Here is a 25,733-nt window from a genome sequence, read left to right on the forward strand (position 1 = left end):
TTACTACTCTAACTCACCTCAGTTGTTCCTGGCGTTTCTCCACATCGTTGGCGTAGGAGCTCTCAGTATCGATAAGTTTCTTCGCCAATACTTCGCATTGATTGACACGATCGGAACCCACTTCAACACGGTGCTTCAAGTCATCAAACTTATTTTGCAACAACTGCAGATGTTCAAAATCTTGTCCGTAGTCTTCGGACGATGCTGCCTGTTCTTGTTCCCTGATCCATTGCTCCACCTCATCGGATTCCAAGAAGTATTCGTGCATGTAGAGACTCTCCATCAGACGCATTTGGCGTTGTGATGCCAATTTGTGTAATGATTTCAACATTTTCTCGATGAGTTGTTGTTTCGCAGCAAGAATTTTACTGTCTGGATGTCCGGCGGCTACCATAGCGGCACAATTATGCCCCATTTCAGTAACGATACCAGAGTACGTGTCCAGCTCCAGTTCGATTGTCTTGTGTTTGGTCAGCAATTTAGCTGCAGAATCGCGATCACGTCCATACTCGGTGGAGCGTAATGCATTGCTTCTCTCACCCAACCATGACTCAATCTCACCGGCGTCGGACAAGTACTGCTGCGCCTTCAATGACATCTCCAGCTTCTTACTGCGATCATTCGAATTACTGTCCAAATCGGCCCAAGCATCTTCCAATTTGCCACACAATGCGCTCACTTTCTCCTTTTCGGGATGCTTTTGTGCAATGAGTGCTTGTCCCGCTTGTAAAGCTTTGTTGATCATCGGTTGATGTCCCTTAATTTCGGCTTCGAGTTTCTTATGTTTCTTTGATAGCGTCTGTGCTTGATGCAAATTCTGTCCCAATTCCTTTGATTTAGCTGCTGGCATATGATCGTTGATCCACTGGAACTCGGTATCCAATTCGAAGACGAACTTATGATAGTTCAAACTCTCTTCCAGCTCCTCACGACGCTTCTGTACTGGATCGCGTAGTAATTTGAAACGATTTTGTATATCCTTCGTTTCGTCCTTGATGTGTACGGCATTAAAGTGACCCTCATGCGCCATTTCATCGCCAGTACTGACAAGTTCGACGATCTTTTGCTCCCAAACCGTTATCTCAGATTCGAGTAGCTGATGTTTATTGATCAAATCCTTACAGCTACGTAAATCGTTACCGACATCTTTACTCTTAAGTGCAGCATCCAATTCGTCGACCTTCTGTTTGGCATCATCAATGGCGCGGTTGTGTTCGCGTTGAGACACAGCTTGTTCCAGTTTGCGTCCCTTGTCTTCGGAGAGCAGTAGTAAATCTTTCCATTTCTGATTCAGGTCAACCATTCTGTTTTCCACGGCAGGCACACGATTGTTAGCCGCTATCAGAGCCTGTCCAGCCTTATTCACATTACGTAATTGACCCTCGTTAGCGCGTAGCTCACGCTCGAAAGCTTTGTGTTTCTGCAGTTTACGCGGTAAGTTGCTAAGGTCACGATAACTTTCATCGCCGGCGATTTTGGTTTTATCACTCAGCCATACGGCGAGGTCATCAGCCTCGGCGGCGAATTTGTGGTAATCCTTCGAAGCTTGTAGCGAACGTTTACGTTCGAAAGCGCGATCCTCGACTGCTTTCCTCTTGCCCAAAACTTGATTACGTCTATCGTCAATGCTGTAAGAGAAAATTTGTTTGAAATTTCATAAAAGATATTTCTGTTTCTCTCTCTCTTACTATTTTTTATCATAGTGATCGTTGGCGATGAGTTTATCGGCATTGTCGGAGAAGCCTTTGAGAATTTTATCCTGTGCCATTAGGCTCTTCTCAAAGTCAAGGTGTCGTTTCAGTATAGCTTCCACTTCGTCGAGCGAGTTCTAGAACCGAAAAGCATTATACAAAAATGTCATTCACTTCATATTTTTCTCAACTTACACCCAAATTGTTATATTCGAGGAAAGCTTCATGACTCTTGGTGGTAGCATCAATTTTGTCAGCTTCCCGGTTAAATATTTGCAGTTCAACGCATTGTTGCAACCATTTCTGCTTCTCCACCCAACCACGATGTATAGCATCTTGTTCGGCTCTCAGACGCTCAATAACCTTTACGGTTTCTTCCATGTTCGGTTTTCCATCGGAGAGTTGTTTGCCTAGATTGATTACCTCGACAAACTCATTGTCGTGCGCTTTAATATCTTCGCCAAGATCGTTGTGCTTTTTCAAGAGATTGTTGGCTGTTTCAACATCACGCGCTGACTCGTCGGCATTCAATTGATCTTTAACCGAATCGATCCAGGCGAGCAAAGTTTTCGCACTGCAAAGTAGTAATTCAAAAATTAATAGGTTATGCGGTTATCTTCCAGTATAAATTCTGAAGTTATATTTACCTATTATTGAAGATTTGCTGTCCGACTGCGCTTTCAATGCGTGCACGCAGCTCACTGCCTTTACCATGCACTTGTTTCCACATATCCAAGACTTCTTCTTGTCGCGCGGTCACATTATTTCGCTCGGCTGGATAAGCATTCTTTACACTAAAAACAAACAAGAGACAATTTTAGAAGAAAATTATAAAATTTTTAATGCAAAGAACTTACGAGTTGCCTAAATAGTTGACACGGTTCACCTTCTCTTCAACGGGCGCTAACTCACGTTCCAAATTCTGGTGACGTCGCTGCAGTGCCTGTACCGTTTTGAGGTCAGGACTAATTACCGCCGTATCCAGCTGTAACATCTTTTCGTTCATCCAAATCTTAGCCTCATCGCAAGTACGATTGAACAGATCTACACTGGAAGCGCCTTCTAGACTCTTCTCACGTTGTGCCTTAGCGTTGTTGAGACGCTGCCAAATTTGATGTATCTGACGTTGACGTGCAATAATTTTGTCCAACTGTGAGTGCCCTTGTCGTCGGAAATTGTCTACAGCGCCATCGATCTCTTCAACACGCTTCGAGGCTGCCGACAGATCCGTAAGGAATTTTTCGAATTTCCGTTTAGCATTCTCCACACCTTCGCCGTCATCTGAATTGATGATGCGTTCCTTCTCCTTCATCCATTTCTCGAAATCATCACATTCACGATAGAAACCGAAGAGATGTATCGAATCTTCGAGTAGTGCGTGACGCTTCTGCGCTGTGTCTTGTAGTTCGTCATATGTGCTATTAATACGTTTTTGACGTTTTTCAACACTATCGGCATTCTCGTTAATACTGTTGGACGAAATGCGTCGCTTCACTAGTGGTTTAGGTGGCACGGCAGCTGGTTTAATGCGTTTCACGGGCACCACTTGACGCACTAAGATCGTCTTCTTCACCTTTTGCAGTGTTTTGACTTTCTCGGCTTTCGGCACAATGCATGGCACGGGACGTGGTTCGATTTCACGCACATAATTGGCCGGCACGAAACCTTCCACACCGTTCTCTTTGCGCACACACCACCAGTCATCGTTCGTTTTCGACTTGAGTAGCATTACCTCGCCCTTGTCCATTTTCATACCTTGACCCTCGAATGGGAACATTGAACGCACATGTGGCAGCAATTTCATTTCGGTAACTTTCTTGTGTTCCAATTTCTCTACCAATTCATCTTCCCACACCTCTTTTGGCACGAGTCGTGTCTCGTTAACCCATTCCTCTTGTTCGATTTCGGGCATTTCAGGTTCGGCAGCTGAGAGCTGGGAATTAATGAGTAGTTATTATTTTTTTTTTACTCTCAAGCCATTTCTAGATTACTTACCTCTAGCGTACAGATGCCAGCTTTAATAAGCTTCTCGGCCTGTTGGTTCAAATTAAGTATATCGCCAGAGTAAGCATTCAATTCGCCTTGCAGATCGCGGTGTCGCTGTAGCAACGCCTGTGCAGAGGGTTCGTCATTACCGTAGTCGTTTGACTTCACCAGAGCCATTTTTTCGTTTAACCACGACTCAGCCTCATTGGCGTCGGTGTAAAATTGATACGCTTCGGCAGCATCCTCGAGCTGACGTCGCCGCAATTCCACCAACTCTTCCAACGCCTTCCAGTGTTCGGCCAAGGATTCAATGCGACTCTTGATATCTGTTGAACGTGGATGTTTCTCGGCAATAAGCTTCTTGGCGGCGTCCAACATTTGTGTGGATTTCGGTTTGCGCACTTTGATCTCATCCTCGAGCGCTTTGTGTTTTTGTTGTAGGGAAAGTACGGCACGTAAATCCTTCGCTGTAATGCCGGTCTTGCAGATGCGTTGCTTGTCCACCAGCCAGCCTTCCTCGTTGTCGTAATCTTCCATGAAGTGATAAAAGTTTCTCGCCTCCTCCAGACAAGCGCGACGCTTAGCGCACAACTTCAGCAAACTGTGAAGATAAAATGTAAACTCAATTAAGAAATAGCACATATAATTTAATTACTTACATTGCATAGGCCTCGTCTAGTTCGGCAAGTCGCTGTACAAGCAACGCGGCATCCTTCTGTTCGGATGTCTTATACGGTTGTGCCTGTCGATTGAAGCGTTTCAGCGTTTCTCCGTAAGTATTCACTTGTAACTCTTGCAACGAATGCGCTTGCAACAGCTCTTCGACGCCCAGCAAATGCGGACCCACATCCTCGGATGCGAACTGTGTTTGCAGCTCTTTTATCGCTTCTGTTGTGCTGGCGATTTCGCGCAACAAATTCATCAGTGTACTCATTTGTGACAAATTCAAACGTTGATTCTCAAGTAATTCCAAAAGTTTGCGCCATTTCTCCATAACCTCGGCCTCGCGTCGCTTCACACGATCTTTGCCATGATAGTTTTCGCGCTCCAACTCATTGGCCATAGCGGTCAAATCGTTAAAACGCTCCACACGCGCCAAAATATCCGCCGAGATGGCTTCGTGTTTCTTCAGTGTCGCATCGACCTGTCGCAGGTAGCGTGGATCGGAGAGCACTTGGATCATCTCTTTGAGATAACCTTCACGCAACACAGATTTCTTCTCAAATTTATAATTGAGTTGTTCGAGCTTCTCCTGTCGCAACAGCTCCTCGCGTAGCGCCACCTCACGATTGTGTTCGGCATATTCGAGCTGTTGCCACGCCTTCTCGATATCGTTCACCAGCTGGCCTTCCTGTGGATTGTATGGCGGTTGATTGAGCGCTTTCAGCAGTGTGTTGATGGTGAAGTAAAGCGCTTCGATTTCACTGCGTTCCTTATACCTAAATAGAAAGGAATTATAAGATGTATTAGTCTCATTGGAAACAATTCCTGATTTGCGCAACAAGCAGACAATCGTCGCCTGAATTGGGATTAAAATTCAAAAGGAACAACTTTAGAACTATAATAGGAGTGTTAACAGGATTTAAACTGTAGAACATCTTCTATGTGGATGCAAGGTTTTAGAAACGGGAGATAACAATTGGTCACGATTTTCTTGACAATGTCTATGAGGATAGTAAGGAGAGTACATGGTAGTGTGAGGGGATTTTAAATCGGATGGAGTTACAATTAGCCTTCCAACGACCTAACTGCTTCGTACGACATCTACTTTACCTTCCTACCTAAGAGTAGATGGCTACAATTATTTAGTCGGCTCTAAAAGAGATTTTAAGGCAGTTTTCTCATTGAATATCGAAGGGTAATCGCTCTTGGAAAAATTGTGTCTTATAACTCGGGATCAAATTCTTTTTGTAATCGCTACTCTATGAAGACCGATTTTTATGAGATGTATACGAGGGCTGCTATATATATTTCTGGCCTAGGCAAAACTAAGTGTTGCCAGGTGCAATCTGACATTTCCATTGGAAAGTTTGACATTTTTTAGCATAACATCACTCAGAACGTTTTGTCATTTAATCGTGAATTGTTTTATTTACAGGGAATTAAAAAATTCATCTCAGCCAAAAAATGGAATTAACTCGTGAAAATTTTCGAGCGATCATTTTTCACAAATTTCGACGTGGATTATCGCGACAAGAGTGCATCGATGAACTAAAATCTTTGTATGGCTATGAAGCACCATCATATAGCACTGTGAAAAACTGGTACAACGAATTCAATCGTGGCCGACGCTCGCTCAAAGACGAATTCCGTGAAGGTCGTCCAAAAACAGCCGTTGTGCCAGAAAACATCGATGCCGTACGTGAACTGATAATGCAAGACCGTCATGTAACATACCTTCAGATAGATACCTATGCATTTCTCCACCAGCATACATTCGATATTGCATGAACACCTGGCCGTAGAAAAGGTTTGTTCTCGTTGGATCCCGCACAATTTGACAATCGCTCAAAAAAAGGCTCAAAAAAGTGCTTCGAAAATTGGTTTGAGCGCATGCAAAAGTGTGTCTTGATGGAGAATAGAAATAAATATTCCTATTTTCATTATGAGGCCAGAAATATATAACAGCCCTCGTACTTGTGAAAATATTATGTAAGTAAAAGAAAACTGGACATCAAAATTACAAAAAATTAAGTTACAGGAAAAATCTTAATCCTTAATCTTTTAATGTTAAAGTATGTAGTCTATATATATAACATATAGAATATATACAGAATATAATTGACGAAATATCATAGATATTGTGTTATGCAATGACATTTCCTTGCACTTATTCAACTTACTTTGGCGGTTTCTCGATCGTGCGATATTCTTTGAACGCCAGCAACTCACGTTGTATACCCTCCAATGAATTGGGGAAATCGCGCTGTTGCAGTTCCAACGTTTTTTGTCTAATCCAACTCAGCAGATTTGTTGTGAGACGTTCATAGTAGATTTTCTTGCGGTCAGCATCCATCAATTGTCCAACAATCTTAAAAAAAAAGTACAGATATAATTGAATTATGAATTCTAAATCAGTCATAAAGCAATTTGTTAACAACTGTGGTACAAACTCAGTCAACAAATATTCTGAAAAGGCATGTTTGTAGCAACAAAAGTGCTGTGACATCTCATCAATGTCAATAAAATGCGTAAACATATGCACTTCTATATGTGTGCATAGAATGTAGTTGAAGCGCACACGGTGGGCTAGTCATTGAACCTCACAGCGACAACAAGTAGAGCGTAAAACCTTTTAATTATTACATTCGTTGCATTGGTATTAGGTTGCGCCCAGAACTGTTGTACAAATGTGAGATCATAACAATGCACACAGGAAGGACAGAATTTCAATTGTTTATATGTATGAATGAATGATTCTGCATCTTTCACATGAGCTGAGCCAGTCGCTGAGCTGAGTAATATACGCTTTCAACTTACATTGGCAATACGTTTACCACTCTTTTGTTCGTTCTTCATGCGCGCAAAAGTGTGATAGTAGGAAGCCACGTAGGTCAAGATGGACTTCTCGTCGGGGCGCGCTGAGTCAACGTCTTCAGCATCCAATAAACTAAAAAAAAATTAAATTAAACTAAATTTCTATGCTGACATAATCTCACACCTACCTTGGTATACCCAGCTCTGAGGCAGCCATATCGAAGGCATGATTTAAATTATCAATATTCGAGTTCTTCGAATTGACAATTGTGCTGTACTCGAACAGATCGGGTCGGTGTGAATGTATGAGCGCATTGAAGCCCAGACCCGATCGCCAGGACGATGTGAAATCTTGTATGTTGACACCAGGGTAGCCATGCGTTTTACGCTGACACCAGAGCAGCAGCGCATCCTTAGCCGAACGCTTCTCGGACGATTCATTCTCTTCATCCTATGGGAATATATTATAAATTATATATAAAATATGCATAAATATATTTAAGATTTAAAAATGCAAGTACTAGACGAATTTTAAACGCATTATTCTCATACTCACCACATCAATTTCAATTTCTTGTATTTGAAACCGCAAAATGATGGTCCAGATCAAACCTAAAATCAATCTGGGATTTCCGTCGACAATGTCCTCAGCACCGATCGATTCTAAACGAACCTGGAATATATGAAAATGTTAAATTAGTTAAGAAATTTGGAAAAATAAATGAAATATATCCCAAAAATATTCTCTTTCAGATAGCTTATTATAACACTATACGGAAAATGAACTTTTTTCTTGATAACTGGACAAGAAGATTGATTCATATGTAAAAAAAATGTATTTTTCGATTTTCGAAATTAGCCTCCAAAATCGAAATATTTGGATTCGAAGTTCGAAAAAGGGCTTTTTAAAAATATTGTTATTCATTGCAGGATATAGCTACTAAAAAATCCAAAAAATAGATATAATCTACATTTTCTTCTTAATTTAATCAAATACAAAACTTTTTCGTCAAGCTTATATGATAAAGGTATAAAGGTCCAGTGTTTTTCTATATAAAATTTAATTTTTTTTTTTCAAAATCAAAGGGTGTAAATCCTTCATATGGGAGATGCTACATATAAGCTTGACAAAAAAGTGTTTTATGCCATTGAATTAAGAATAAAATGTTTTAATTTTTATGTTATTGAACAATTTTGGTAGAAATATACAGTGGAACTTCCATAACTCTAACTTGTATAGCTCGAAGTTCTACATGACTCGAACTCTTGAATTGGCAATAGTGTTTAGAAATCAAATTTCATACAAATTTCCTTCCATAACTCAATCTTTTTTGACAGGAAGTCTCTCTAACTCGAAGTTTTTTTGTGGATTATGATGATTCGAGTTAGGAAAGTTCAGCTGTATTTCAAATCAGTGGTCTGTGTTGACCTGTTGGGAAACCAACGTAGTCATATAATTGGCTGACAAAAGTGAGACACAAATTCTATAATTCTGATAAACTTTGTTTTCGGAAAGGTATTGAGAACATATTTGAGAAATTTCTGGCTAATGTCATGGCCACGGTCTATAGATATTGGTAATTGGTACTCTTTTAAATACATCAATGATATATTGAAACTATTTGATCTGTTTATGAGTTAACATTTCTATTACAACTATCGATCAATTATTTTTTTCGGTTTAACAAAAAAAAATTGAGTCAATAAAATAGTATAAATATTTTTACTAAGAAATTAAAATTTAAAGACATAAAAATATTGTAATTAACAAAATTTATGAAATAATTAATATTTACTAAGAGCGTCAAGTAATCCAAACGCTATAATTAACTAGTTTTGAGTTCCGACGAAAATTCTCACGTTTCTTTTTGGATTTATTTATTCATATTTGAAAGTAAAACCTTAATACTTTCTTGATAATATAATTGTAGATATCTACATATGTATGTATGTATGTATATATGCACGTATGCACTGCACACATTTGATGAATACAAATATGAGTGGCAAATGATGCAAAGTGAAAACTGACGTGACAGCGGTGTGGTGCACCTTGCTGATGACAGCCGAAAAAGCCAAGAAAGGCAAGCATGATACACAGTGGATACATGCACGAACCGTTAGGTGAAAAAACTTTCACTACATGCAATATTGTACGTATATATGTACTCATATACATTTGTATATGTGAACAATTACATGCAAGTATTTGCACACACACAAACACACTCGCAAGCTTTTACTATCAGCTTTGATAACAAATTGCGATACTTAATAATCAACGAGTATGTCTGAAACAACTTTTAAATATACTATATATGTATATATATACACACGTATTATTGTATATCATCACACTCATTTGTGCAAGTAAATACTCTCACCCTCTAAGTTTGCACACGGTTCTCCTCCCATTCGCCGCCACTTAAACCGCTAACCGGTGAAATGCCTCAGCATACAGCAATAAACGCGAATCGAAACACTGTTTTAATTAGATTAAGTTAAGTAAAAAATCCGTTGCAAGACAGCGCAGCACAAATTGGGGCCACACACACACATACACACTTAATTGGCAACAACGGCTGTGTGCAACAGCAGCAGCAGCGAAAACAAGAAAATCATGCGCATGTGCATGTGTGTGTGTGTTTGCCGATTAAGTGGGGGAGACTGGCTTGGCAAGCTTAGCAAGAAGTGTGTCGCATGCTACGCGCCACTGCTTCAAGCCAACTTTAATGGGGCAACCGTGAATATGCAAGCTATGCATTTACCACATGAACTATAAATTGTGCTGTCTGTAAATCAGTGTGCAACTAGTTCCTTTTGGTGCAGTTGACTTAGGTGTTTTAACCTTTAGACACATATGTATGTATGTATGAAATATTATATATGAATGTACAATTAAACAAGTAAGGAAGGGCTAAATTCGGGTGTAACCGAACATTTTATACTCTCGCAATTTATGTATTTAACTTTATTTATATTATATAATACACAATTTGACCCACATATTCGTTATATATACGTATTGTATAAAGTCCATTGAAAGTTGGAAACCATAATATTAGGTTAGAAGCACCGAGGTCCTCGTGTTCGATATATGGGGCCTTAAAAACCTATGGTCCGATTTCGGCGATTTTTAGAATGAGGCTGCCACGCTATAAAAATAGTATTTGTGCAAAGTTCTGCATCGATATCTTCACTAGTGCTTACTTTATATATTGTAATGTAAACGAATCAGATCGTCTTCAAAGTTATGGTATATAGGAAGTAGGCGTGGTTGTGAAGCGATTTGGCCTATTTTCACAACATCTCATTGGGTTGTAAGGAAACTATTACAAACCAAGTTTCATTGAAATCGGTCGAGTAGTTCCTGAGATATGGTTTTTGACCCATAAGTGGGCGACGCCACGCCCATTTTCCATTTTTTTTTAAATCTGAGTGCAGCTTTCATCTGCCATTTCTTATGTGAAATTTAGTGTTTCTGACGTTTTTCGTTAATGAGTTAACCCACTTTTAGTAATTTTCAACCAAACTTTTGTATGGGAGGTGGGCGTGGTTATTATCCGATTTCTTTCATTTTTGGACTATATTAGGAAGTGGCTAAAAAAAACGACTGCAGAAAGTTTGGTTTATATAGCTTTATTGGTTTGCGAGATAGTGCTATCCTTCATATCAAATTTTATTTCCATAGCTTTATTTATGGCTTAGTTATGACACTTTATGTGTTTTCGGTTTTCGCCATTTTGTGGGCGTGGCAGTGGTCCGATTTTGCTCATTTTCGAAAGCAACCTTCCTATGGTGCCAAGTTTCATGAAGATATCTTAATTTTTACTCAAGTTAGAGCTTGCACAGACGGACGGACGGACGGACAGACAGACATTCGGATTTGAACTCAACTCTTCACCCTGATCACTTTGGTATATATAACCCTATATCTAACTCGTTTAGTTTTGGGTGTTACAAACAACCGTTATGTGAACAAAACTATAATACTCTCTTTAGCAACATTTGTTGCAAGAGTATAAAAATACGAAATGGTGCAAGGACTCTGAGATAATTGTTGACCAGCTCCGTTTACTTGGGGAATCATTGATCTCACTCTGGAGATCTACTTCTTGAAATAATTAGTAACAAAGCTAGTTAATTTAATCAAATATTTACTAATAGCTTTTAAATGAATCGATTTAATTTAATTAGGTAATTATTACATCACTCAAGCTTACATAAGGTCTAAAAGGGGGTGGTGGAGAATGAGTAAACAAATTATTTAGGTTAGGTTAGTTAATATTATATTAGGTAAGAAGATTGTTAACCCATTGAAAAAATATCTCTTGAGTGCTTGAAGGAGCCCCATACTACTACAAATTACAGATGACCCTTTTCATATAACTGCTTACTTGTTTTCTTTCCCATGAGAATTGATCTGCCGAATGTAATATGATTAAAAAAATAATATACTTTTTAAAATCATTGAAAAAGTCTGAAATAATTTTTAGAAAATCAAATCTTTGAAATCACATTTGACTACCTGTATTAAAACTGGTCTGAAGTTATTGTTATTATTATAAATAAATAGTAAGTAATTCTAAGGGTCATCGCTACTGAGGTTTTCACTAAATGTATTGACTCAAAAGATGTAAATTTTGTAGGCAAAACGTGCATAACAAACATTTTTTTATAATATAAATGAAAAAACAGTAAAAGCTCCTTATTCGCGCTTCCTTTATTCGCGTTTTCACTATTCGCGTATTAAATAAATGAGACCCAATTTCTATATTCGCGACTAAATTTTTTTTATTCGCGGATCTAATAAGCACATACATAATAATAAAATTATTCCAATAGGTATCCAACCCAATATTCTTGTCGAATGGACTAATAAAAAAGTAAAATAGATATTATTACAAGAAAATTTTAAATATTCCACATTTTCGCAATATTTTTGAACTTTTGGTACATATAGAAGGGGCTCATATGGAACTGAACATAACCTATTGAAGAAGAGACAAGCACTGGAAACGTGACATTAAATTTGAAAAATCTAAGTGAAGGTTTAAGAATGACAAATGAGCTCTTCGATTTCTTTATGAACATTGATCCGTCTATGGAACGAAGTCTAATTTTTAAGAGACAAATTGCTAATGCGACTGCTGTGTATCAGTCTGAATTGAAGGAGCTTTTGAAAACTGCTAAGCAAGAAAAAATTACAAAATTCTTCAAACCATTGCCTAAGCCTTAAGATAATTAGTTGAAATGTTCAAAAACTTCAATTAAATCATATTTTATATACCTATTTGTTTTTTTTTTTTGTCACCTAGGGACATATCCCCTATAATCCCATATAAATTACCATCCCGAATTCACGGTTTCTGTATTCGCGGCATATTTATGGAACATATACCCCGCGAATAAAGAGCTTTTACTGTATGCGAAAATATTTTATTTGACAGGACGTTAAAGTCATCCAAACATTAGTTTGATTCGATTATATTTTTAAAATTTTCCATTTGGAGAAATTAATATTATAAAACTCATTACTCTCCCCATAATATAATACCATTGACCTATCTTTGGTATTGAAACATTTCTAATATAGTTTAAAGAACTAGCACGGTCTACAAAATGATTTGAATTTGTTTTTAAAAAATTTCGGGTGAGTATGAACATTATCTGAACATTAATTTTAAAATTAATAATCCAGGTGATGATCCTATTTTTTATATTTTAAATATATTTTCGAAAAAATATTGAAATTGAACTTTATTTCTCTGAACAAATTTCAGATGTTTGCTTAGAAATTATAAAGCAATATATTGGACAGTTAGTTAAATACGCTGTTATATATTAAGTTGAGAAAAACTGTTAATTTAGTGTAACAATCATAATTAACCTATTAGAAGACCATTTACACAATAAAAATACTCATAAATACGAAGTGTGTTCAAAAGCTAACGGTAATTTTTTTTAAATATTTATTCATTCGTCTATATTAATGCTGCCGCTGTTTAAAATAGTCCCCATTAGATTTTATACACGTGCACTATTCTGAAACACTATTTTTTAGATAACCTTTGGAACTTTCAGCTATTTCTCGTATGGTTGTAAATTGATGACCCTTTGAGATTCACTTTATTTTTGAAAATAGGAAAAAATAACACGGACCCTGATCTGGCGAATATGAAGGCTGGGGCATCGTTATAGTATTATTTTTGGTAAAGTTTCTGCAGAATTACCATGGAAGATTTGAGTTTAAATATTTGACAACGTTGTTGAAAATTTCTTTTTCATTGTGTCAACACTTAGCAATGACCAACTTTTCACACAACAACAATAACAAAGTAAACGAAATTAGCATTAGTTCCAGTGACAGTAATTAGAAATGTGTAAGCATGGTGAATAACAAATGAAATTTTAGGCTTGCTTTCGTTTGATAAATCTGGTGGATAGGCTAAGTATACCATGCCTTGGCGTACATACAAATGAGCGAGGTGTTGCAGTCAAGCGCCGAGGTAATTAAATATTTTCTGGGAGTGCGCGTATGCAACTCATATAGTTGAAACATTGTAGCCACAAAGATTGAATTGAATGTGAACTTTCGAAAGAAAGGCGCAATAAATAAATAGCTAAGACAATGCCAGAGACACATTGTGGCCAAATCAACAAATAAAAGTAAATTAAAGAAATGGCAAATTGTATGTGTATATGTATATATATATAGCTTTTTGTATATAAGTACAACTTGCATATAAAATATACATATATATGCACAGGTATATGCATGTGTTGTGCTTTGTTGTTTGTTGTTTGGGGGAAAGGCAACAAACAACGCGCTTTAAAGCATATAAAACAAGCGACGCACATTGCATGCAAGCGCAAACGGTTGTGTTAACTTTGGCGTGACAGCTGCGCATAGCACTTCACCCAAATGCTGTTAAGTTTTCAAATGTTTGACATTGGTGCATCAATCGGCCTACGGAATAAACTTGTATGCCATATGCCTCGACACGTTAACATCGTTTTCGTCTCTTTAATGCGTCCTATGGTAAGAAAATCACACTTTTGGAAATGGTATATACCTGTGGTAGTGAAATGTAAACGCCTATGTATGAACTGTCCAAATTTCGTTTCATTAATATTCCCTATTAACAGTACTTCGACTTTTACATGTCAACTTCGCGAGCAAAACGTCGCGAGCAAAGAAATTCCCAATCGAAGACAGCTATTATTGCGCATGTGTCAGAGAACATGTTAACTCAGGGTTGCCGACCAATTGCGGCCCATTTGGTCGAACATCTGCATGGCATGTTCGATTGGCTTCTCTCCAACGTTTGGATAATCGTAGATAGCTGCATGTCTATAGCTGGTTCGATTGGCTTCTCACCTACGTTTGGATAGTCGTAGATAGCTAGTGTTCCGCTACTTACTTAGATGGAGATATACTTTAATCCGCACAATAAAACATTTTTTTACGTGTTTGGGGTCACCGAATCCGGGGTCAATTTAACCCCATCAGATGACAGTTTTGACTTAAACTCAAAAAAACAATATGGCGAACAGCTTTTGGAAAAATTCACTGGATTCGCTAAAACTCTCTACTCGTGGTTTTCGAGGTCACTGCCTACGAATCCGGTGTCGGTTGTTTCCAAATTCAAAATGACCAATACAATATGGCGGACACTTTTTGAAAATTTCATCGATTGCGCTTAAAACTAGTTTCTCGGGAGGTTTTCGGAGTCACTGATTACGAATTTGACGTTAATTTTCAAAAATTCAAAATGACCGAATTAGGTCAAGCATAGAAATGGCGAATCGAAAAAGGCTTTATATTCAGATTCTTAAGATTCAGACCCCTCTATAGCAGTCAATCTGAAATCTTAACTGTAATATCTTACTTACATACATATATTCTAGTCCTTAGCAGTTTTGATAACTTTAAAATAATTACAAGTACTATATATTAGGTCTACAATTTTTTCTTCCGTCGTTTTTTTGTAAATTTAGGTTTTTTTTCACTTAGGACAGCCTCACCGTACGTATCCGAAAGCATTCGATGAGCCTCAGCCGCACTTGGGTTTGGGTGATCACGGATTTTAGAAATATATTTCTGCTGTCCTCTACTGCTTTCTTCACCATAGGGATACCAAGATCTTTATGGATATTTTAATTGCGAATGTACCATGGTGAGCACGTGATTGATCTAAACATTTTCGATTGAAACCTTTGTATTATATCAATATTAGTTGCACAGGTCGTACCCCACAGTTGAATGCCATACATCCAAATTGGCTTTATGACCGCATTGTATAAAAGCACTTTGTTGTCTAAGCTAAGTTTAGAGTTTTTATTGAGAGGCCAATTTAAATTTGCAGCTCTTATCTTCATGCACGTTATTTTACTAGATATATGTTTTCTCCACGTAAGCCTTCTATCTATGTGAATACCAAGATAGGTAACTTCATTCGCTTGAGGCACTAGAATATTGTTCATTTTTACTGCCGGGCACATTTTTGGTCTTAGCGAAAATGTAACGTGCTTACACTTTTGTTCATTCACATTTATACGCCAGTTGGCTAGCCATTCTTCGATAGATCTTAAGTGCTCCGATAATATTCTTGATGCTATAAAGTGGCATTTGTTACGGCTCACTAAAGCTGTGTCATCCGCGAAAGTTGATGTCAAAACATTATTAGCTGTTGGAAGATCAGCAGTATATATAATGTACAGAGTTGGCCCTAAAACACTGCCTTGTGGTACACCAGCCCTTATTTGTCGTTCATCAGATATGAAGTCTCCCACTTTAACCGTAAATTGTCTATTTCTTAAATAAGACTCCAATATTTTATACAATTCTAAAGGTAGAATGTTTTTAATCTTATATAAAAGCCCTTCATGCCACACCTTATCAAATGCCTGAGCTACGTCTAGAAATATAGCTGAACAGTACTCACTGTGCTCGAATGCTTTTCTTATTTCGTTAGTTATTCTATTTACTTGCTCTATCGTGCTATGTTTTGCACGAAACCCGAATTGATGCGTTGGTATTACATTATTTTCGTGGAGGAAAGGAGACATCTTTGATAGTAACACCTTTTCAAATATTTTAGAAAGGCAGGGTAGAAGACTGATTGGTCTGTATGAAGACGGCTGTGTCAAGTCTTTCCCAGGTTTATCTATCAGGATAATCTGCGACTTTTTCCACGAAATTGGATAGTATCCGAAACTTAAAATTGCATTGAAGAGCAAAGAGAGCACCTCTATAGCAATATTTAGTAACTCAATTAACAATTTTGGGGTTATATTATCATGTCCTGGCGACTTTTTTGGATTAAGTTCTTTTATGATGCCAATAATTTCAGAAGATGAAGACTTAAAGGACTCGGGCGACTCATTTGCTGTGTTAGGTAAGATTGACAATTTAAAGTTATTCTTTGGGCAATTAGGTTGAAATACCTTTTCCAGGTGATTTGCAAAACAAGTAGCCTTTTCCTCGTCACTTCGAGCCCAATTTCCACCCAAGTCTCGTATAGGCATGTTGGAGTCGACTGGTGGCTTCATGGACTTTTGGGCTTTCCAAAGTGAATTTTGCTTGCTTGAGTTTGGACACAGCTTCTTTATATATATTTCATTGTTGAGTTCTTCCTCGCGTTTAAGCGTTTTTTAATTTGCGTACAGCAGATTTCAATTGAAGCTGAGTGGAAGGGGAGCGATTTATCTGCCATTTCTTGGAATTAAAAAAGAAAAACAAAATTTCGCGCAAATGTCGAGAGTTCGGCTCAAAAAGTGACATTTTCAGTTGAGAATAAGTTTGGGATCCAAACAGATCTCTACAAATATTTTGTTGGGTTAATTTTGACACAAATGTCCAAGATCGATATAAAACGATTTAATCGATTTAATCGACCAGAGACATCTATTGGAAAACGGCAGCAAAGTTGTAGATATATACCATATTTGTGAAAAATTTTCTTAAAAAGAGAGCATAGCACTCATATTTCTTCAATAAAATCACGAAAGCCCAGAATGTGAAATAAATGGAACTAAACTGTACCTTTTTGTACTAGTTCTACACTAGTAAATTTCTGATTGAAATCTGACAAAGTATAAAAGTAGCTTGCATGGAAAAAAGACAGCTGACCAATTTAGCTTGTGATTCATACTCGTTGTAAAATAGTTAATGAGTTGCCGATTTCACTGCAAATTCAAATGTAAATACCTCTTCTGCTTTATGTAGTAAATGGTAACTTTTCATGTATCTCTATCTATTGCTACCTCATTTTTATGCTACACACTGAATGTGAATATGTATTGTACAGTTGCTTACCTTGGTGTGCAAGAATGCCAGACTCTTGTTGACATTTTCGATTTTATGAACACGCATCCGACCGTTATTCGGCTTTCCCAGTTTCTCCGACGATATGATCTCCAGCAGCTTAAGTAATTTGATGCCATCGGCTAGATCTGTGAATAGGTCTTCGACCTCCATTTTTGCCTGCAACAAACAAATGCACACAAACACAAACGCACATAATTAGAAATTGTGAAAAAAGTTGACAAGCAAACAAACAAAAAAACAAAAACACATAGAAAATATGAAAAAAACTTGTTGTTAGTTAATCATTTGTAAGTAAGTTTTTTGTAATTATCTTATTTGTTTTGGGTATTTAGGTAGCTCTTTAGACATTCTTTACCGTTGTGTGGCGCATTTACATACGTATTTTTACACAGTTTCTTAAGTACTAATATGCTTGTATGAAAATATGTATTCATTTATGATTTATGCGTGCTCAGTAACAAAAACAACAAGCGGATTATGTTGTAAGCATTTATTTGTATGTATGTTTGTATGTGGATTTCGCTAGCTTTGAGTGAGGAGTTGCGAGTGGTGAGAAAAAGAAACTTTCTAAAATCTAATTTGAAAGAGATTAGAACTCGTTGCTTATTATGAGCATAATTTCTCTATGATGTCATAAAAAAGTAATCATTGAAATGAAATGTATACGACTTACAAATTAAGATAGTGATTGTATTTAAATCAAGTAAGGAAGGGTAAGGTTGACTAGATAATCTCTCTCTCTCTTTGGGAGAATTAAATGTTCTTAAACTATTTCGAGAAGTCTGCAAAATTACATTTCAAACAAAATTTTTGAGATGTCTTGCTTAATAATCGGTTTTTGCAGTCAACTCTGCAATACCGAACTCCTTAAAGACCAATATTCATCAAATTATTTAAAATTTTCGAAAATCAATTCGTTCCATTATTTTAGTATTTTTAAAAGGTATTACCCTTTGTCTACCTCTATTAAGGTGTTGGGTGGGTTTCAAAATTGGAAGAAAACGTTTTCTTATTAAATAGTGTAATATACCTAAAATATTATCCAACAGGTAAGGAAAGGCTAAGTTCGGTTGCAAACGAACATTTTAAACTCTCGCAATTTATTGCTATATTTTTATTAAGATCACACACAATTTGACCCATATATCCGGCATAAAGTCCAATAGAAAAACGAAAATCATCATATATAGTACACAGGCTGAGGTATAGGCCACGCCCACTTACTCCAAAAAATTACATCCAAATATGCCCCCTACTAGTGCGATCCTTTATTTCAAATTTTACTTTTATAACTTTATTTATGGCACTTTATGTGTTTTTAGTTTTTGTCATTTTGTGGACGTGGCAATGGTCCGATTTTGCGCAAAGCAACTCTCTCACCGTCCCATGTGTTCCAAGTTTCGTTAAGATATCTCAATTTTTACTGAAGTTTTCCGTTGCACGGACGGACGGACAGACAGACATTCGGATTTTGCCTCGTCTCGTCACCCTGATCATTTTGATATCTATAACCCTATATCTAAATCGTTTAGTTTTGGGTGTTCCAAACAACCGTTATGTGAACAAAACTGTAATACTCTCTTTAGCAAATTTGTTGCGAGAGTATAAAAATATCTAATCAATCCGGGTTATATTCTTAGAGATATACCCATTGTACAGTACGAATGCAAAATTTTTAACGCATTTATTCAAAACTCAATTTTTCAATTCGGTAGACACGATATCTCAAAAAATTATAAAGCGATTTTGTTCAAAAACTGGGACAGTAATAACAAGACAAGGACATATGAACTGAACAAGATAAAGAGTGATCCTATTGAACCTCTAACACCTTCACGTGGCATAGAGCTGTCAAAATATGTATACTAGACTAGTAGTTCTTGAAATAAACTAGTTCTTGAAACAAAGCTTTCTATAAATCTCTAAGTGATCTGCGATTAGTAATAATAGACGGATTTATAAATTCAATGGTTTTGGAAATGTCAATCTACATTCAGCTTCACATACATACGACGTTTTCACTTCTCCAACATGCAGTTTGAAACCTTTGAGATATTTTGAGGTTAGATTTTTATGGGAGACAAATATGATATTTATACATTTACATGTTATATCTCTCATTTCTGTCGTTGAAAGTTAAAAAAAAACCTCGAAAGCTGTTAGGCTTCATACTCACTTTTATCAAAAATGAATTCATCCATTTTGTAAACGTCTTCTTTTGTATATGTAGACGTTCCTCTTGCAGTGTTTTAATACGCTCATTTTCGAATTTTATAATACCATCGCGCTGGTTCATGGTGGCATCTTTGCGATTTTGTGCCTGCAACGAGTAACCGCCGGGTTCATATTGTGATGCTGGAAAAGTAAATGATACTAATTATTAGATTTTTGAAATAAAAATATATGAGAACTTTATTTAAGGAACGATAGTTATATATATACAATATTTAAAATAATGGTACGAAATTGTCATTAACTTTATTTTTATAAATTTTGAATCAAATACAGAAATTATGAGCTGGGAAGCTTTCTTTATCTATCCTTGGTATATATTTATACACTTGATGAACTAAGACCGCCTAAGGAGCAACATCCGATCTTAGAAAATCGAGACGCTATCACGGTTCTCTTGAAAAATATTTGCAAAGCTCACATTCAACATATCATACTTATACTTTAAGTGAAAAAAAAACTATATGATATCCACAAGAATTTCATAGAACTGCTAACCCCACCACGTATCCGTTGAAAAAACACTTGAGTGCATGTAAATGTTTACACACCTATAGCATTTGTTTACAACAACTTTATTATTGTTTATAGAAAGCATAATAATAACAATTACCAACAATAACAATAAGATAAAGGTTAACGTAAGAAAGACATTGCACTGCACATAGACCATAGAGTCAACATGACATACCACAACAATAACAAAGGAAATCGTTGGCTCCCCATTCAAAAAGAACAACAAAAGAAAACGCTAGTACGTCAAGTCACATAGGCTTAGAGTACTTATATAGAAACAAATAAACAAAGCTACAGAATGAACACTTCAAATCACTTCGGAAACCATACAAGAGCCCATAATGTTGCGCATCCAAAGGGAACAATTGAGCTTTTGCGGAAATGGCAGAAAATCAATATCACATATACACTTGCAGTTTTATGTTTCGCTTTCAATTACCTTATGTGTATGTATATATGTATATGTGCACAAAAGTTCATAGAAAATTTATTGTAAAAAACATTTATTTTATTGTCCGCCAAATAATGGTAAAGTTGTTAGTTTGTTGATTATGTAATCGAATGTAATTCGCTACGCGCAAGCGCAACAACACTCTTCCGCTTCACTTTCTTCACTAAGCATGGCGGCGAAATTTTTGATTGCGCCATTGATTGATTTGTCGACTGCCATACATATGTAAGAGTGTGTGTGATTGCTTATAGGTATGTAGTGCTTTGCACAGTGTTTGGCGAAATTAATCCACAATAAAGTTCAATATACCATTGTGAAGTTGATAATTAGCAATTTTTCATTAAAATCTGCAATTAAGTTGATTGAAGAAGATTGTAAGTCTCAATTATTTGTAAAACTTAACTATTTTTAACAGTTAACTGTGTTATCATTTATAAGTGTGTTCGAAAACAAATAATAAATTATATATCGAAAAATACTGGCCCCCATTTAACATCCGTCAGATAAGCTTGATGAAAAAGATCTATATACGATCGAATTAAGAAGAAAATTTAGATGTTATCCACATCTAATCTACATTTTGGATATTTTAGTAACTATATTCTGAATTTAATAATACTTTTTTTAGTCCTTTTTTTCGTACTACGAATCCAAATATTTCGATTTTGGAGGCTAACTTCGAAAATTGGAGAACACAACGTTTTTTACTTATGACTCTATCTTCCGGAAAAAAATTGTACGACGAGTGCTCTATAATGTTATGATATTAATGATTAATGTTTATAATATTTGTGCAATATACAATCTTAAATCTTGTGTAAGTGATCTTAAGATACTCCAATCCCCATAATTCACAAAAAAATTCGAGTTAGAGAGACTTCGGAGTAACAGAAGCTAATTTGAATGAAATTTTACTTTTATTGCCACTTCAAGTATTCGAGGTATGGTGAACTTCAAGTAATAGAAGTTCAACTGTATTATGAGAAACTATTGATAATTTACTTTTTAGCTGGAGAAAATGTGTGTTAAAGTTATCTGCACAAATATTTAATAATTTCTCGTCATTTTAAGAATAAATTAATAAATAAAATGTAAATAAACAAGTAAGGAAGGGCTAAGTTCGGGTGTCACCGAACATTTTATACTCTCGCTATTTATTTATTTCATTTTATTAATATAACAAACAATTTGACACACATATTCGGCATATATATGGTATAAAGTCCATTGAAAGTTTGAAAACCCTAATATTAAATATATGGGAGATAGGGGAAGTTATGACCCGATTTCACTAATTTTTGGCACGGAGACATATTATTAGAAGAAACATATTCCCTCTGAATTTCTTCTAAATATCTGAGAGACATATCTATATTTTAGGTAAAAAGTTTGTTAGAAGCACTGAGGTCCTCATATTCGATATATAGGGTCTTGAAAACTTATGGACCGATTTCGACGATTTTTAGAAGGGCGATGCAAGTCTTTAAATGCAGTATGTTTGCAAAGTTCTGTTTCGATATCTTCACTAGTGCTTACTTAATATATTGGAAAGTACACGATTCAGAAATACTTCAATGTTCTGGTATGTGGGAAGTAGGCGTGGTTGTGAACCGAGTTGGCCTATTTTAACAATATATCATAGGAAAGCTATTATAAACCAAATTTCATTGAAATTGTTCGAGTAGTTCCTGAGATATGGTTTTAAAATTTTATGGTTTATGGTTTAAACCATTTAAATTTTGAAATTTAAAAAATATACCATTTTGAGTGCAGCTCTTATGTACCATCTTTATAATGGAATTTAAGTTTCTGGTGGTTTTCCTTACTGAATTAAAGCATTTTTAGTAGTTTTCAACATAACCTTTGTATGGGAGGTGGGCGTGGTTATAATCCGATTTCCTTCATTTTTGGACGGACAAACAGACATCTGAATTTAAACTTTACTCGTCACCCTGATCATTCTGATATATAACCCTAATCTAACTCGTTTAGTTTTAGGACTTACATAATGATTTTCGTTATTCTAGCTTATGGCTTTATTTACGATTCGAATTGTGTAACATCAAATAAATAAATTGCGAGAACATAAAATTTTCGGTTACACCCGAATTTAACCCTTCCTTACTTGTTTTTATTCAAAAATATCTAATATAATTTAAGAAATAAAGATGTTATACCTCTTTAGTTGATATAAACTTTTATTATGCTTATAAAACCTACGCTAAAATTCTTCACAATAATGTAAAAACCTTAAATATCTGACAATGGATGATCCTTAATGACAAGCGTTCTCCATTTCACAGAAAGATTAAAGAAATATAAGAAATTCCATTCACATTACACACTATTTATTCGCTTTTATAGTTTTATAAATTTTCTATTTTTAATTAATAGTTGATTATATAAGAAATATACAAGTGTTAATAAAACAAAACAATAATATACATATACTCATTGTTACGTTTGTATGTGTTTTAATTCGAAACCAATAAATAAATGCCTCACCCAAAACCACTAAATCAATCAGACTGAAATAACTAACAACCTGACAATCGTCTGTGATAATCGCCAACGCAGACGACAAGGCACACACTTTATACACTTAATGCGAAGCTTATGTAAATTATATTATACTATATATGTACATATATATGTTTAAAAACAAAGAGCTAAATACTGTTTTTTAATAAAACACTTCGAAGCGTTAAATTTGAGCATGACCTTGAGCATTTAATGAAAACATTTCACAAAACAAATGTGTAACACACACAGCTTGAACATTGAGGGAGTCGGAAAGCAAATAAATAATTAAAAATATAAAAAATATCATAAAAACCACTAACGGTCGCTATGGTGTACATTTTATACACATACATACTTTTAAAAGCCATACATATATGTATGTACAGTTAATTTGTCACTTATCAAGTGACTGAAAATAATTTCACATTCTTACGTAACTATACAAACATACACACTTATGTACATATGTACTTATTAATGCGTATAATTAAAGTAAATAAACTTAAATTTCGAAAGCCATGCTGATAAGCGCTGAGGTTGACATTAAGTTTGTTTATACTTTTATATACATATATACATATACATAATATTAGTATAACAGAAGCGACTAATTAGAAAAAGCGCGACTCGTTTAAACTAATAATTTATAAATTATTTTCAAGTATTCATTATACATTTCGCTTAAAAGACACTCTGAGTCATACATTGCGAGTTTAGTCTATGACTAGTCTACTTTGTAGAAAGCTCAGTATGTACGTGTATTAGTGAATTTTTATTTCACCTGTAGAGTGCTCATTGTTGACATACATACATACTAGGTACATATACTTTTCTGGAATAAGATAAATGATGCGACAATAATGTATTTTTCTTTGGTTACACATACGAAGAAAATACATTTATGAGTATGCACTGCGACTATTTATTTAGTAATAGAGGTAGTATATGTCTATCATAATGTTATTATAATAAATTGTGCCATTGAAGTTTCTATATATTTATCTGGAGCATTTCTATAAGACGAAGGTGCTTGAAAACCGTTTAAAAGAAAATCAATCAGAAATTATTATTAAATTATCTATATCATATAAGTATTGCTATGGGTATCCGCTTGCAACTAACGCTTCACAGACTTCACACAGCCACAGAATGCTTGAGATATAGTATTTTCAAGGTGGAGTTTTGTTTTATTATTGGCGCTATCGCAGAACCAATTTGTTGAGAATTATTTATATATTTCGTTACCTACTGTGGGGAACTAACAGTATGTTCAGATTGCACTACAAACGCTATTTGGAACATTATTTATCAACAACTAGAAACAGATCTCATTGATTTGCTTTTATATAAAAACCGTGAAATTTAATATGAACTAAAAAAAAAAAAAACAAGAAAAAACTTTAACTTCTGCTGTACCGAAGCTAATATACCCCTCACAGGTGAATTTCTTTTAGTAACTATATGTATAAGCAAATCTAAAGACGAAAGAAAAAGTAAGTAAAAAAAGAAAACATTGTACTAATTCTTTTTAGCCGGGTTTTTCGCTAGAAACATTAAGGTTATATAGTTAACCGATCTGAACAATTTCTTCGGAGATTATATTATTACCTTAAGCAGTAATCCATGTCAAATTTCGTGAAGATACCACGTCAAATGCGGAAGTTTTCCATACAAGCCCTTGAATCCGATCGTTCAGTTTGTATGGCAGCTATATGCTATAGTGAACCGATCTGAACAATTTATTCGGAGATTAAATTATTTCTATGAACAATAACTCACACCAAATTTCGTGAAGATATGTAGTAGAATGCGGAAGTTTTCCATACAAGCCATTGATTCCGATCGTTCAGTTTGTATGGCAGCTATATGCTTTAGTGAACCGACATCGGCAGTTCCGACAAATGAGCAGCTTAACAACTGAAGGACTAGTTCGTATATATACAGACAGACAGACGGACGGACGGATAGACAGACGGACATGGCTAAATTGACTCAGTTCAACATACTGATCATTTATATATATATACTTTATAAGGCCTCCGACGCTTCCTTCTGGGTGTTACAAACTTCGTGACAAACTTAATATACCCTGTTCAGGGTATAAAAATTAAAGAGAGTTAAAAAATACTTTAAAATATATTATATACATATAAATTAATGAATAAATCTTTGCGAATATTTCAATAAATTCGTGAAAACTGTTAAGATTGACATTGCATGAGAATTTTCCATAATTTCTCATTTTATGCAGATGTGATTGTTCAATCATGAAATCGGACATCTTCACCTAGAATATGTCATTCCACAAACAAGCAAACGAAATTCCGAATCAGAAACCGTCGAAAATCGTATGAATCATCAAAGCATAAACATTGGATTGAATTTGGAAGTGTGATTCAATTGTTCTACTCTCCGAAAAAATATTCTGGTTATGATATTTCGATGGACGGTAGGCGCTTAGAGCCATCACTAAGGTTTTGATCTGGTGAAGAGCTTATGCTACTTCCGGATCTTTAGATATAGC

The 25,733-nt window shown here is 35.7% G+C and overlaps 1 protein-coding gene across 8 annotated transcripts in view; it reads right to left on the reverse strand.

Annotated features, from left to right (window-relative positions):
- LOC105220954 (spectrin beta chain, non-erythrocytic 5) overlaps positions 1-25,733 on the reverse strand; it is an 87,032-nt gene that overhangs the window by 9,525 nt on the left and 51,774 nt on the right. For all 8 annotated transcript variants that reach the window (XM_029046174.2, XM_029046173.2, XM_029046170.2 and 5 more), the window contains 13 exons: positions 19,664-19,842; positions 17,476-17,643; positions 7,711-7,827; positions 7,343-7,605; positions 7,158-7,287; positions 6,521-6,708; positions 4,337-5,116; positions 3,687-4,278; positions 2,549-3,624; positions 2,339-2,485; positions 1,887-2,265; positions 1,689-1,828; positions 18-1,628 (listed from right to left, as the gene is read on the reverse strand). In XM_029046174.2, coding sequence (XP_028902007.1) covers positions 18-1,628; positions 1,689-1,828; positions 1,887-2,265; positions 2,339-2,485; positions 2,549-3,624; positions 3,687-4,278; positions 4,337-5,116; positions 6,521-6,708; positions 7,158-7,287; positions 7,343-7,605; positions 7,711-7,827; positions 17,476-17,643; positions 19,664-19,783 — 5,711 coding nt within the window. In that variant the 5' untranslated portion in view covers positions 19,784-19,842. The remainder of the gene's footprint in view (positions 1-17; positions 1,629-1,688; positions 1,829-1,886; positions 2,266-2,338; positions 2,486-2,548; positions 3,625-3,686; positions 4,279-4,336; positions 5,117-6,520; positions 6,709-7,157; positions 7,288-7,342; positions 7,606-7,710; positions 7,828-17,475; positions 17,644-19,663; positions 19,843-25,733) is intronic.

The sequence above is a fragment of the Zeugodacus cucurbitae genome, chromosome 4, assembly GCF_028554725.1.
Source record: "Zeugodacus cucurbitae isolate PBARC_wt_2022May chromosome 4, idZeuCucr1.2, whole genome shotgun sequence".
Classification (NCBI taxonomy): Eukaryota; Metazoa; Arthropoda; class Insecta; order Diptera; family Tephritidae; genus Zeugodacus; species Zeugodacus cucurbitae.